The 12,617-nt window shown below is 31.9% G+C and overlaps 1 protein-coding gene across 1 annotated transcript; it reads right to left on the minus strand.

Annotated features, from left to right (window-relative positions):
- Window positions 1-9,087: 9,087 nt before the first annotated feature.
- On the minus strand, window positions 9,088-9,942 carry LOC129295551 (stigma-specific STIG1-like protein 1). The gene has a single exon (XM_054934076.1). It carries the CDS (start codon window positions 9,897-9,899, stop codon window positions 9,411-9,413), a length of 489 nt encoding a protein of 162 aa, XP_054790051.1. The 5' UTR covers window positions 9,900-9,942; the 3' UTR covers window positions 9,088-9,410.
- Window positions 9,943-12,617: the final 2,675 nt, after the last annotated feature.

Below are 12,617 nucleotides of genomic sequence, written 5' to 3' on the forward strand. Positions count from 1 at the left end.
AGAGCCTGTTGGGGATCGACGGTTTCCAAAGACGTGGTGCCACGTGCTTTGCATGCGCGTGATGACACGAACGAGTGTCAGTGGTTGGGCCTGAACAAATTGCAGCGCTTCTTACTGGTCCGAGCTAGACTCAGGCCTGATCTCGGCCCTTCTTATGTTCCTTTTCTTAGAGCTAAAGCCTTTCTTTCTTCCTTTATTTTGGGCTAATGTTTACTCCTACGGCAGGGCACGACCCTGGCACAATATTCTGTGATTGCTAAGTTTAAAGGCCAGGGAGAGATTCTCCACTAGCATTCTGGCTGAGACAGGAGAAAAAAAGGGTATGAATATCCGAATAGTTCACGAGCGATAGTTCAGAAAATTTTTCTTGTAGTTAATGGCTTTCTTTGTTATGGCTATTTTTTCGGGAGAATTTACAAAACTAGGTTTAAATGAATATGAAATTTTACTGGAGGAATTTAGGCTTGAATTGAAATTAAAATGTAAGGCAAAATAATTGAAATAACCTTTGTTAAAATCCTTACACATTAATTCCTTATAGTTGCAACTAAAATAAAGTTTTAACAAGTAATAGTAGGGAATTAATATGTAAAGTAGATATTATAATTCAAAAGATTTATTTAATCATTATGTCTTACATTTTAATTTCAGTTTAGATCCAAATTCTTGCAGTAAAATTTCATATTTATTTAGGCATAATTTGTAAAGGAAAAACATAATATTTAATCTCTATAATTTCATTGGGTTTTGCTTTTAGTCTTTATAATTTTTTTCAATATTTTCAATCATTATAGAAACTCAAAATTAAAAAAAAATCAAAAAACAAAGGCTACCCAATTTTTTTAAAATTATAGAGACTAAAAACACTAGAAATTATAAGAATTAAAAACAAAACCCTGATAAAATTTTATGGACCAATGATTAAGTTTTTTTAATAACAATATCATATCCCTATTACTTTAATGAAATTCTCCTTTTTTTTAGTTACTTGTGATATCCTTTTATTAAAAATAATTTTGTTTGAAGTACATTCATGCACATTAAATGCATATGCATCTCTTGGAGATTAGAATCTTGATTTGTTAGTCATGCGAGGTACTTGTCCTTTCCATGGGACATAACTCTTTAGTTTTGAAACATCTCTTTTAAAAGGCAACATTATCCTCTAAAACGCAATACTGAAGACTTGAGAGGAGTCAAATTAGCCCTTACTAATGGTACAGCTAAGAACGTACCTACGAAGTCTGTCAAACAAGTTTGGAAGAAGAAAGAAGTGGTTGGAGTTAAAAGCAGCAGACCTAACAAGCAGGATACAGCAACTGAACCACCTCGAATATTAGAGCTGAACAAGTAAGATAAGGGAAAAAGGGTCACAATAGCTAGGCCAAGCTTCAATTGAGAGGGCCCAAAAACAACATGCTTGATAAACAATGGTCACAATATGCCTTAGCTTAATAATGCAGTCCATAAGCCTATAAAGAGAATTCACAATGTTATGAAAGGGAGCAAGAGAACTTTGGGCTCTTTAGATAAGCCTAAAAACGTGATGATTATACAGACCGAATGTGAAAATAACATAGCTAGAAATAATGCAGTTGGAGTTCACTTCTCCCCTGATCTAAACATTTGGATAGCGAACAATAACGTTACTGTAAATTCTCAAATTAATCCCCTAATCATTTCTAGTCCTCTCCTCGAACAAAAGGAACTACCTGACCTAAAGTTTAACCATAGCATTACCCCTAAAACTCAATTCAATGAATTCTCAAATATGGAAATTCATGACAATTTTTTGAATTCAGATGATATTCAAGAAAATTTCATCTAAAAAGATATTGAAGAGGATATTCTCAATGATGACCTGCTTGATGAAGATTATGATATTCAAGCCCAAAATGATGATTTAGAAGACGATGAATTTAGTGATGATCAACTTGAAGATGCTACATAAATCTCCAGAGCATAATCTTTAATCTAGGTTTATCTTCTCCATTTCTTTTATTATGAATATAATTTGCGGGAACTGTAGAGGCTCTTATGCAAAAATCTTTCCTAATCGTATTAAAGAAATCACCAAACTGTATAATACTTAAATTTTTATCTTATTGGAAACTAGAGCTAGTGGTGTTAAGGCTGATAAAATTATAAGAAAACTTGGTTTTTCTAATTGGACTCATGTCGAGGCTATTGGTTATGCTAATAGTATTTGGTTATTATGGAATAATAATATTAAAGAACATCTTGATTGGGCTTTCTGTAACACAGAATGGCGACTCCAATTTTATCAGGCCAACTCCTTCCATCTTCTTAAATATGGCTTCGACCACCGTCCAATCAGAATTCAACTACAAAAGGGAGAACAACAAAAGCACCAAAATAAACCTTTTCATTGTCATGCTGCTTGAATACTTGAGGACTCCTTCCATACTATTGTTAAAGATTCTTGGACTTGATAGCTGGAATGAAGGAGTTTTCAAATTTGCCACCTCTACCACCCTTTGGAATAATGAACACATTGGTAGCATATCTTCTAAAAAGAAAAGAATTTTGCGAAAGCTGGAAGGAATTGACAAAAACAGGAATCTTAGAGAAAATCATTTTCTAAGGAAGTTGGAAAAGACTCTTTAGGATGACTACAACAAAGTCCTCGTGCAAGAAGAATTGATTTGGTTTCAAAAATCAAGATGTAAATGGCTTAAATGGGGAGATTAGAATATAAAGTTTTTCCATGCTACATCTATCATTAGAAAAAAAAAAGGAATTAGGTTTTATCCCTCAAAGCTGATGAGGATACTTGGATCCAAGACCAAACTATCCTTAAAAAGATGGTTGTTTCTTATTTTGAAAAGCTCTTCAAGGAAGAAGGTAATGCCAAGCCTATACATTCCACTAAAAGAAGCTTCCCTGCTCTCTCCTATATTTAGTTGCAATACTTACATAGAGACGTCACTGAAGAAGAAATCAAGAATGTCATTTTTAACATAAGGGCCTTTAAAGCTCCAGGCCCTAACGGCATTAATGCAGGTTTTATCTACTCTTATTAGGAAGATCTCAAACATAGCATTATTAATCTTATCAAAAAAATTTCCAAAGATCCAAATTCTATTGGAGAGATAAACGACACTTTCATCACTTTGATTCCTAAGATTAACCACCCCACTTGCATGAAAGATTTTTATCCCATTTCTCTTTACAATGTGAGCTATAAAATTATCATCAAGATTATCTCTAATCGTTTACATGCTTGTATGAATCATCTTATCAGTAATAATCAACGCAGCTTCATCCAGGGCAGACAAAGTAGTGACAATATCATTATTGCTCAAGAAGTCATTCATTTTATAAGAAATAGAACAGTGAAAAAAGGTTTTATGGCTTTGAAAGTTGATCTTGAGAAGGCTTTTGATAGGCTATCATGGAACTTCATTGATGATACTCTTATCTCAGTTGGAATAAATATCCATCTTAGAAAATTAATTCATGCTGCCATCTCTTCTACTAAGATGAGAGTTCTTTAGAATAGGGAACCTTCTAAAGAATTCAAACCTTCAAGAGGCATCCGTCAGGGGGATCTTCTTTCTCCCTACCTATTTGTTCTTTGTATTGAACGTTTAAGTCATTGCATTTTTAGTAGTATTGATAAAAATGAATGGAAGCTAATTAGACTAACTCTTAATGGGCCTCCTATATCTCACTTATTTTTTATTAACGATCTATTACTCTTTGCAGAAGTCTCTCTATCTCAAGCAATAATCATACAACAATGTCTCTCTAACTTTTGTAGTGCCTCGAGTCAAAAAATTAATACTAATAAATTTAGATTATTTTGCTTCAAGAATGTTAACATCAATAGAGCTACTTAGATTAACTGGGAGTTAGGAATTCCTATCACTGAAAATCTTGAAAAATATCTTAGAATTCCTCTTATACATGAAAAAGCTTTCAAGCTTACCTTTGCTCCTCTTCTTGATAAAACACATTCCCAACTGGCTAGCTGGAGAAGTCGTCATGTTAATATTGCTAGAAAATATGTGCTAATCAAGTCTGTCTTATTCGCTTTTCCTAACTATGTCATGCAAACTATGCTTCTACCCGATAACATCTTGACTGAATTGGAAAAAAATATCTAGAAATTTTCTTTGGGACTTTTCAGATGGAAATATAAAGCCTCACCTTCTCTCTTAGGACCGTATTATTTCTGATAAAAAGGAAGGTGGACTTGGCATTAAGAAACTCAAGAGTCAAAATATAGCTTATATCATGAAACTTTGCTAGGGTGTTATCTCAAAACTCAATTGCCTCTGAGTATGAGTATTGCGTGACAAGTATAAATGTAATAAACCCATTATCCCTATGGTAATTAAACTCAGCTCTTATTCTTTTACTTGGAGTAGTATATACAAAGTCTAGGATAAGTTTATATCTCAGGTCAGTTGGAAAGTAGGTAATGGAGATCAAATATCCTTTTAATATGATAAATGGTCCCCTCTACCTGACCCTCTTGTCAAATATGCTTTCCACAATGCCGACCATGTTCTCCACGCTCGTGTCTCAGACTTCTGCAATACTATAGGCGGATGGCATTTTGATCTCTTAAAGTGCTATCTTCATCTTGACGTGTTAAGACAGATTGCACTTGTCTGACCTTCTACTCAATAAGGTGAAGAAGACACTATTATTTGGAAGGCATCTTTTGATGGAAACTTCTCCATTAAATCATCCTATAAAGCAGTGGAGATCTAAAATAATGAAAATAAATCCAACATCTCGTCCAAGATTTAAAAGTGGCCCACCTACGAGAAAATTAAATATTTCCTTTGGAAGGCTGCGTAGGATAGTCTTTAATCCAATTACACTCAACGACGGTCATGTCCCCTGGGATGTAACACTTCTGATTCCTTTATACATATTTTGCAGGATTGTAAAGAAGCCCAAGAGGTTTGGAAAAGATTAGTAAATCCTTTATATTTTAACACTTTCTTCTCTCATAATGTGCAGGATGGAAAACTTAGAACGCTAGGAACGAAGCTGGCAGTTAAATAATTAGAAAAATCCCCTGGCAAAGACTATTTGCTAAGCTTGGTGGAATATATGGAAAGCCAGATGCAGAAAAATCCATTCTAAAGATAATTTTTTGACTAATGACATTGCCTTCTCCAACACGCAACAGATTATAAATGACCTAAAGCTTTAATCCAAGATCAACAAATTAAACGACAATAGCACTAGATATGAAGCTAAATGGAGTCCTCCTGAACTTGATTGGGTTAGACTCGATATGGATGGCTTTGTCAATAGTTATGATGCTGCTTCATATGGAGGCATTATTAGAGATGACAAGGGTAAATGGATCAAAAGATTCTCCAAGAACCTTGGTTATTACCCCACCACTACAGCCAAGCTATATGCAATTTTAGAAGGCCTTAAACTCTATTGGAATGAGAAGCTCACTAAAATTAATGTCCACTCTGACTCTTTGAAAGCTTCATCACTCATTAACAACGGATGTTGTGACTCCTACCCCCTCTCCTGGATTGTCAAAAATATTAAAGATCTCTCTATGAGAGATTGGACTGTTATTTTTGACCACGTTTATAGGGAAGCAAATAACTGCTGACCTCCTGGCTCATAAGACTCCTTGTGAAGATTTTGATATTTTTATCTTTATCAACCCGCCTCCTGATTGTATCAGCCTCATGGTTTCTGATATGACTAGATTTTAATCTTTTTACACGGTTTTTACTATAGTCTTGTACTAAAAAAAAAAAGGCAACATTCTCTGTTAATATTTATCTTTTAGCCACTCTTTAATCTAGACTCCACAACATCAATAATGTAATACATGTTATGCTAAGTTAAAACCATCCTTTATGGTTATAAGCTATTCATTTTTTATTCTTACATTTTAATTTTATCCTTTGGTGGCTTATTTAACACTAAACTTTCCCTTTTCTTTAACTAGATTTTTAAGCACTTATTTTATTCAAAGTATTTAATATTTATCATATATACTACCATGCAACACGAGTAAATAACTAATTTATAGTCAATTTTCTTCCCAATAGCTCCGGCTAGTTTTCAGTCATAGATCCTAGTTTTTGTTCCAACATAAGTCCTAATTAAGTTGTATTTGTCAGTTTCAGTTTTCGCTTGAATATCTTAGACAATATAGACTATGGTCTTCCTCTACTATAAGCACAATGCAAGGCTCAATAATTAAAACCATCGTAGATTTACATAAAGTTTGAAGTGATTTATATTATTTGTATTCTTTTTTATGCTTATCCCTAATAAAGTAGTTATTTATCTTTAAATTAACCTATTGTTTCATATTTACCTTTATTTATTAGGATGTTTGACCTTAAAATAAATATAAAGTGATTTATTTAATAATTTTTTTTAAAAAAATAATAATTACATTTTGAAAGACTAAAAATACTTTAAATTTTTTAATATCCAATACGTAAAAAATGTTTTACATTTTTTAAGGAAGAGAGTATTCCCCATTCTTATGCTATAAGGATTTAATGGAATAACTTTACATAAATTAAGAAATTAAGTTAAAATTAGCCAATAATTTAAAATTTTAAAATTATTCTCAATGAATTTCACTGATTAGAGGGGAATGTTTGGTTAATTAGGCAATTGTTCAGTTGGTTAGTAAATAATAAAACATAATATTTAAATAAAAAATTAATATTTTAGACAGAATCATATTTAAAGACACTTATAATAAAAATCAGGGAAGGGATAATTTATGAACAATATGACTTTCTTCTATTACCATTAAACCTATGGTTTACATAGATTCTTAAATGAATTAGTGTATCGTTCATCATAATTTATGAATGGTATGATAATCTTTATATTATATTATTATATTTTGAGTGATATTTAAGTTTTGAATTCTGGACTTTCAAATCAAATCTCCACGAAGAGTTGCTTGACATGGTTTGCCCACTGATTAGCTTTCAGATAACACAATCGATTTATACTTCAGAAATAAAAAAAGTAGTCCCAGTGGCATGTAAATTTAGCGGTCTTACATGGCAAAACGAAAAGAAATTGCTATGCTAACTTGATTTTTTTTTTTTTGCTGGCAAAAAAAGATATTATTTTTTTCATTTATTCCTCTTATTTTGACTTCACGTGTACCATAGATGCAATCTTTTGAATTTGCTTTCCGCCTACTCCTGTAACTAAAAGCTTTTTTTTTTTTTTTGCCCTTTTCCACAGCATTTGTATAACCTTAATTTATTTGGGTATTTTTTATTTTTCAGATATTGTGGGACTGCATGAGTTTGAACTATAAACCCTAATCAGTATATTCACTATTACAACTACAAGTTCTTCGAGTAGAACTTACCTTCAAAAGGCACCTCATAAAAAAAGAATACTCAACCGACTTATAAATCATATTTCACTAATATAGCCTCCCAATGTAAAACTCATACCATAGACCACCCCTCAAGAGGGGACGTCCATGACTACTTATGCTCTACAGTGTTTCACTCGACCGGTTGATCAACTCCTTCATGAGAGGCCCTTTCTACGAACGGAATGTCACAACCATATGTCCTTTGAATAAAACTCACCCCCAATATGTACCCTTATAGGGCAAGAGTGCACAGTTAACTTATAAGCCACACTTCACACACCAATGTGACCTTTCGATATGAGATTTATAACATTCAAAATTAATATTATTAATTTCTCATATTATTAGGACATTATTTATTTCAAATTCCTACCTAAATTATTATTATTGTATTAGAGTACACTGGAGTAAATAGGAAAATGCTCGTTCAATGTAAACAAACTTTCAGAGTCCATCAATTTAACATAGATGGACACACATACACAACATTATTTAATTAGTTAACCTTCAAACACTTGTTGGAATATAATTACATTAATATGCTAGTGTTATATCTTGTATCAGTTAATTAATTTATTATTTAATTAGCATTACGAAATCCACAGATTGTCTGTGGAAAAAAAAACATATTTAGCTTAAAACTATTCCTTTAGGAGAAAGAAATTGGTCTCTTCCATTAATTGTCGTTTTTCTAATCAAGGGGGTGAGGAATTTACTTTCAATATTATTCTTGCATTAATTCTGAGCTGTTGGTGGATCTAATTGCTTTGGTCAAAACAATTATACATACATACATACATACATACATACATATATATATATATATTTCAATTTATAGTTAGTAAATTAGATTTGTAATATTCATAAATCATATCACTATAATACTGGAATTAAACTTGTGCTAGTAGAAACAATACATACATGGGATACATCCATGAGTTCAATTGAGCTTAATAATATTAAAATCTGACATAATCAGATAGTTATATCAATGAAAATTACATATCCAATTCATTCCACGCAGTACGCACACATAAATTCATTTTATATTCAGTAGTAATTATTGAACAGTAGAAGAAAACTTTAGAGGGAGAGAGAGAGTAAGTGCGCGCGCGCGCCAATTACACTTAAATTTGCGAACAAGTTTCTTGTATACTGGGCTAAATAATACTTTTCATGTTAATATATGATCAAATCGATCTAGCTATATATATATATATATATATATAGTCTTCCCTGATCGATGACTGAAGCACGTGAGAGACCCCATTTTTGCAGGAAAATTAAACTTTGAACAATTTTTTTCTAGTAGCTAGCTGCATGTGATTGTGATTAGCACATTCCCAGGAAAATAACTTTAGCTGTTTTTCTCGATTAAGTCACGGGATTACTTAATTGTTCAGTAACATGTTAATATATTGCAGCCGCCACGAATCTGGCTTTTGCTTGTGCACGTAAAAAGTAGTGAAACTCTTAAATTTTATGTATTTAAAATAACTTACTCTTTTGCATATATTAAATCCCCGAATTGACTTTTCAGAAATTAAATTCATATATTTCTTTTTTTTCATAACTAAAATTCGTACATTACACGACCAAGAACTGAGCCTTATTCATGAATTGCCCTTCTGATCATCGAACTTGAATCAGAATATTGCATGTTTACAAGAGTCAAATTAAATCTCTACATACATAATACAGATGAAAAATGAAACACAAATATACATCTCGCCTTAATTATACAAAACCAAACTGATGGTAAACAAAAAAGAATCACACTAGCACAGGCCCGTAATTCTGTCAATATCCTTGATACATAATAATCCCAATAATATTATTATTGTTCTTTAGAAAAGCAAAAGCACGTAATTATAAATATGGCAATAACAATAACCGTATATATATATATGTCTTGGTGTGTGTGTATATATAAGATATTTAATGAACCACCAAATTAAATCTGGCTTCCCTTTATTGTATGTATAACCTCGAACAATATAATTAAAATTAATCCATGATGAAGAATAATAGACTAGGCATAATTGCACATGCCATAGACACAGAATTCACCGAGCTCACACCTGTGGTTGCAGGCTCCACAATGTCTCTTATCAAAAGACAATTCAACACATTGTCCTCTGCAACAAGTTTGAGTGAACTTACACTTGTTCTTGCACGCTCCACAATTCTTGTCGTCATATTGCAAGTCCACGCACTTGTTGCTGCAGCACGTCGAATTCTTGCCTGGTTCTAACAAGTAGCAGATCTCGTTGTCCTTCTTGCAGTGATCTGCAGCGTTAGGGTTCCTCGCCGCCACCGACACCGGGTTGTTCGCCACCAGGAACCTGCTCACCCTCTTGGAAGGTAAGGCCAAGTCCATTTTGTTGCTGTCATGAACATCGTTGGTCTGAAATGATGATGATGACAAAGAACTTGGTTGTTTATTATTCAGAGTGATGGAGAGAGACAAAACCATGGTCAATGCAACGAAAAGCAGGAGGAGTCCTTTGAAGAACGCCATGGCTTTGCCCTCGAGAGAGATGATTCGAGAGCTAGAGAGATGGAGTGTGGGAGTTTGTACTGCTGGGCTGTGATGCAGAATGATGATGATGATGATTTGAGAGTGTGTTAGAAAATGGAGGCAAACAGTAAGGGTTTATAAGGAAGGGATGAAGGGAAGGGTTGACGCGGGAAAGATGGGGAAAGGTGGTGAGCGAGGGGGGTTGCACGAGGAAGAGTAGTGTGGTGGGAATTAATGCTATTACTTATTCTATATTCACTGTTTGCGAATTAAGAAACTTCATTCAGCTTCATGAGCTGTGGGCTGTGGCAAGTATGTATGTGTATATATATAGTATATATAATATATGACCACTCCATTAATTATTTCATTCAGGGTCTATTTTACCCCTCATCTACGTGTGACGTGTATGTGTTTTTGTTATTTTGGAATAATATTATACATGGATGGTGAGATTACAATGGGGAAATACCAGTTAACCCGCTCCATTAAATCAATAAACCGTTAAACCAAATGCCTTGACCATTTTAATAAAATATTTTGATTATAATCGGTTTGGCTACCATCTAACTTTAATTTTGACCATTATTCTTAAATCAGTATCTTGACCAGTTTAACTGCAGTTTAATTTTTAATACCTTGAATCATCAAAAGTTAACTGATTAGTGTTGGTTATTAGAAGAGGGCTATGTTCGTTTAAGCACAACAAGGTCTTGAATTTGGGCTTATATGAATGCAGAAAATGTTTTTGGAAGAACTATTCTTTATTAAAATTAAAATATTTAAATCTAACACCCATTAAATAGCTATATAAAAAATCTAAATTTTGAATTAGATTCATGTAGAATTTCATATTGAGTTGAGCCCCCTATAATTTAATTTGTTTGTTGATCACTGAAAGTTAAAATCTTTGAGTTTTTCTTAAAAATTGAAATTAAGAACTTTTTATACCTTTATTAAAAGAGTATATAATTTTAGAATTAATTACAAATCTTTATAACTTAAAAATGTTTTATTAACTATTAAATCAATTTTTTTGTCAAAACTCAACAGTATTAAATCAGTTTTTCTATTTCAAAAGTTTTTTGTTTTGGAAAAATTAATTTTTCATTAATAATTTCAACATTCATGAATTAGTATATCTAATGTATCAAATTATAAAGGCTCAACTTAAATAAAATAAACTACAAATCCAATTTAAAATTGAGAAAAACTCTAAAGATCTGTTAGTTTATTTTCTTCATGTTTTCTAATAATGATAGTTAATAGAAGATCATGTGCATGGAAAAAATTAACCCCCCCCATTGTCAATAGTCAATGCTCAAATCCAAAATTATTGAATCTTGCAATTAAATAATTAACCTCATGTTTATTACTTGCAATAAATCATTCTTTTGTAATTGACTAGATATTCATAATGGACTTTTGTATTCTCTCAATTAATGCCACAAAAGATAACCAAAAAAAAAAAAACAAGTGGACCAACTTGTCATCACAACGGATGATTTCTGTAAATTTTCAATTAACGTTATGAATATTTTTAAATATATTTTTTTAAATTTTTAAGTGGTTTACCTGTATATGGCAGTAAATAATTAAGATTTACAGTTAATTCTCATAAATTACCAATTAATATTACAAATAATTCTAAGTGTATTTTATGAATTTTCTAATTGATTATTTGTATTTTTTTTAATTACAAGTAATATGATTGTCTGTTATTAAAATTTCAAATTTAAGGTTTGTAATTGATATTAATATTCTTATAGGTTTCTAATTGTCATTTCTCCTATTAATTAAGTCCAAGGGTATTAATGACATTCCAGCATCTTAATTCACATGCCAAGCCACTGGGCACACAAGGAACAATGATGAAGACACAGTGGCCGACCTGAGAGAAATAAGGCACGTCGCTGGGAGAAGCAAAGCCCGAGAGCCATAAATGAACAAAGAAACAGCTTTATCACATCAGAACACAAAAAACCAGCTGCTATTAACACAAGCTTGGCGAAATCTGAAGCACTGATGCAGAAAGCTTGGCTTCAAAGGCTTGGCCTTGATTTTATTTATTTTACCAAAATTAAACAATTAAGTTAACTAGGCTTCAAGAATATGATTAAAGCCTTACTAATCGACCACGTGTCTGTGTGAAACGTACGTACCTTAATGAAAAAGACTTGCAATTCAATTAAAGTACTACGATGTCGCCATGCAATTAGGCTGATCATCATATATAGCTTTTGACCCAAATAATTCCTTCCACACGTTTCATTATGTTCTCCGTCATTTTTTTATTGTTTGACTTAGGCCCTCGGGCTTACAATAATGCATTAATGCTTTCATTTTTATTTTCATTTTTTTGTCTTTTTTTTCTTTAAAATTCTCAACTGCTGGCACCTATTCTGATAATTTTTAAAGGAAAAACATAATATTTGGTTCCTATAATTTATCAAATTTTATTTTTATCGTTATATATAATTTTTTTCAATATTTAAGCCCTATAAAACTATTAAAAAAATAGAAACTATAGCTAAGGATCTAAAAAACAAATGTCACCTAATATTTTTTAATTAAAGAGATTGAAAATATTTGAAAAAAATTACAGGGACTAAGAACAAAATCTGATGAAACTATAACAACCAAAAATTGTGTTTTCCATTTTTAAAAGCCAAAATTAGGTGCAAATTTATATAGCTTTCTTATATAACTATATTTTAG

Source organism: Prosopis cineraria, unplaced genomic scaffold (assembly GCF_029017545.1).
Source record: "Prosopis cineraria cultivar Desert tree isolate PC_DT_omini unplaced genomic scaffold, ASM2901754v1 PC141, whole genome shotgun sequence".
Lineage (NCBI taxonomy): Eukaryota > Viridiplantae > Streptophyta > Magnoliopsida > Fabales > Fabaceae > Prosopis > Prosopis cineraria.

What these genes read in the sequence shown, in the direction of transcription:
- LOC129295551 (XM_054934076.1), bottom strand. Translation starts at nt 9,899, where the DNA reads ATGGCGTTCTTCAAAGGACTCCTCCTGCTTTTCGTTGCATTGACCATG.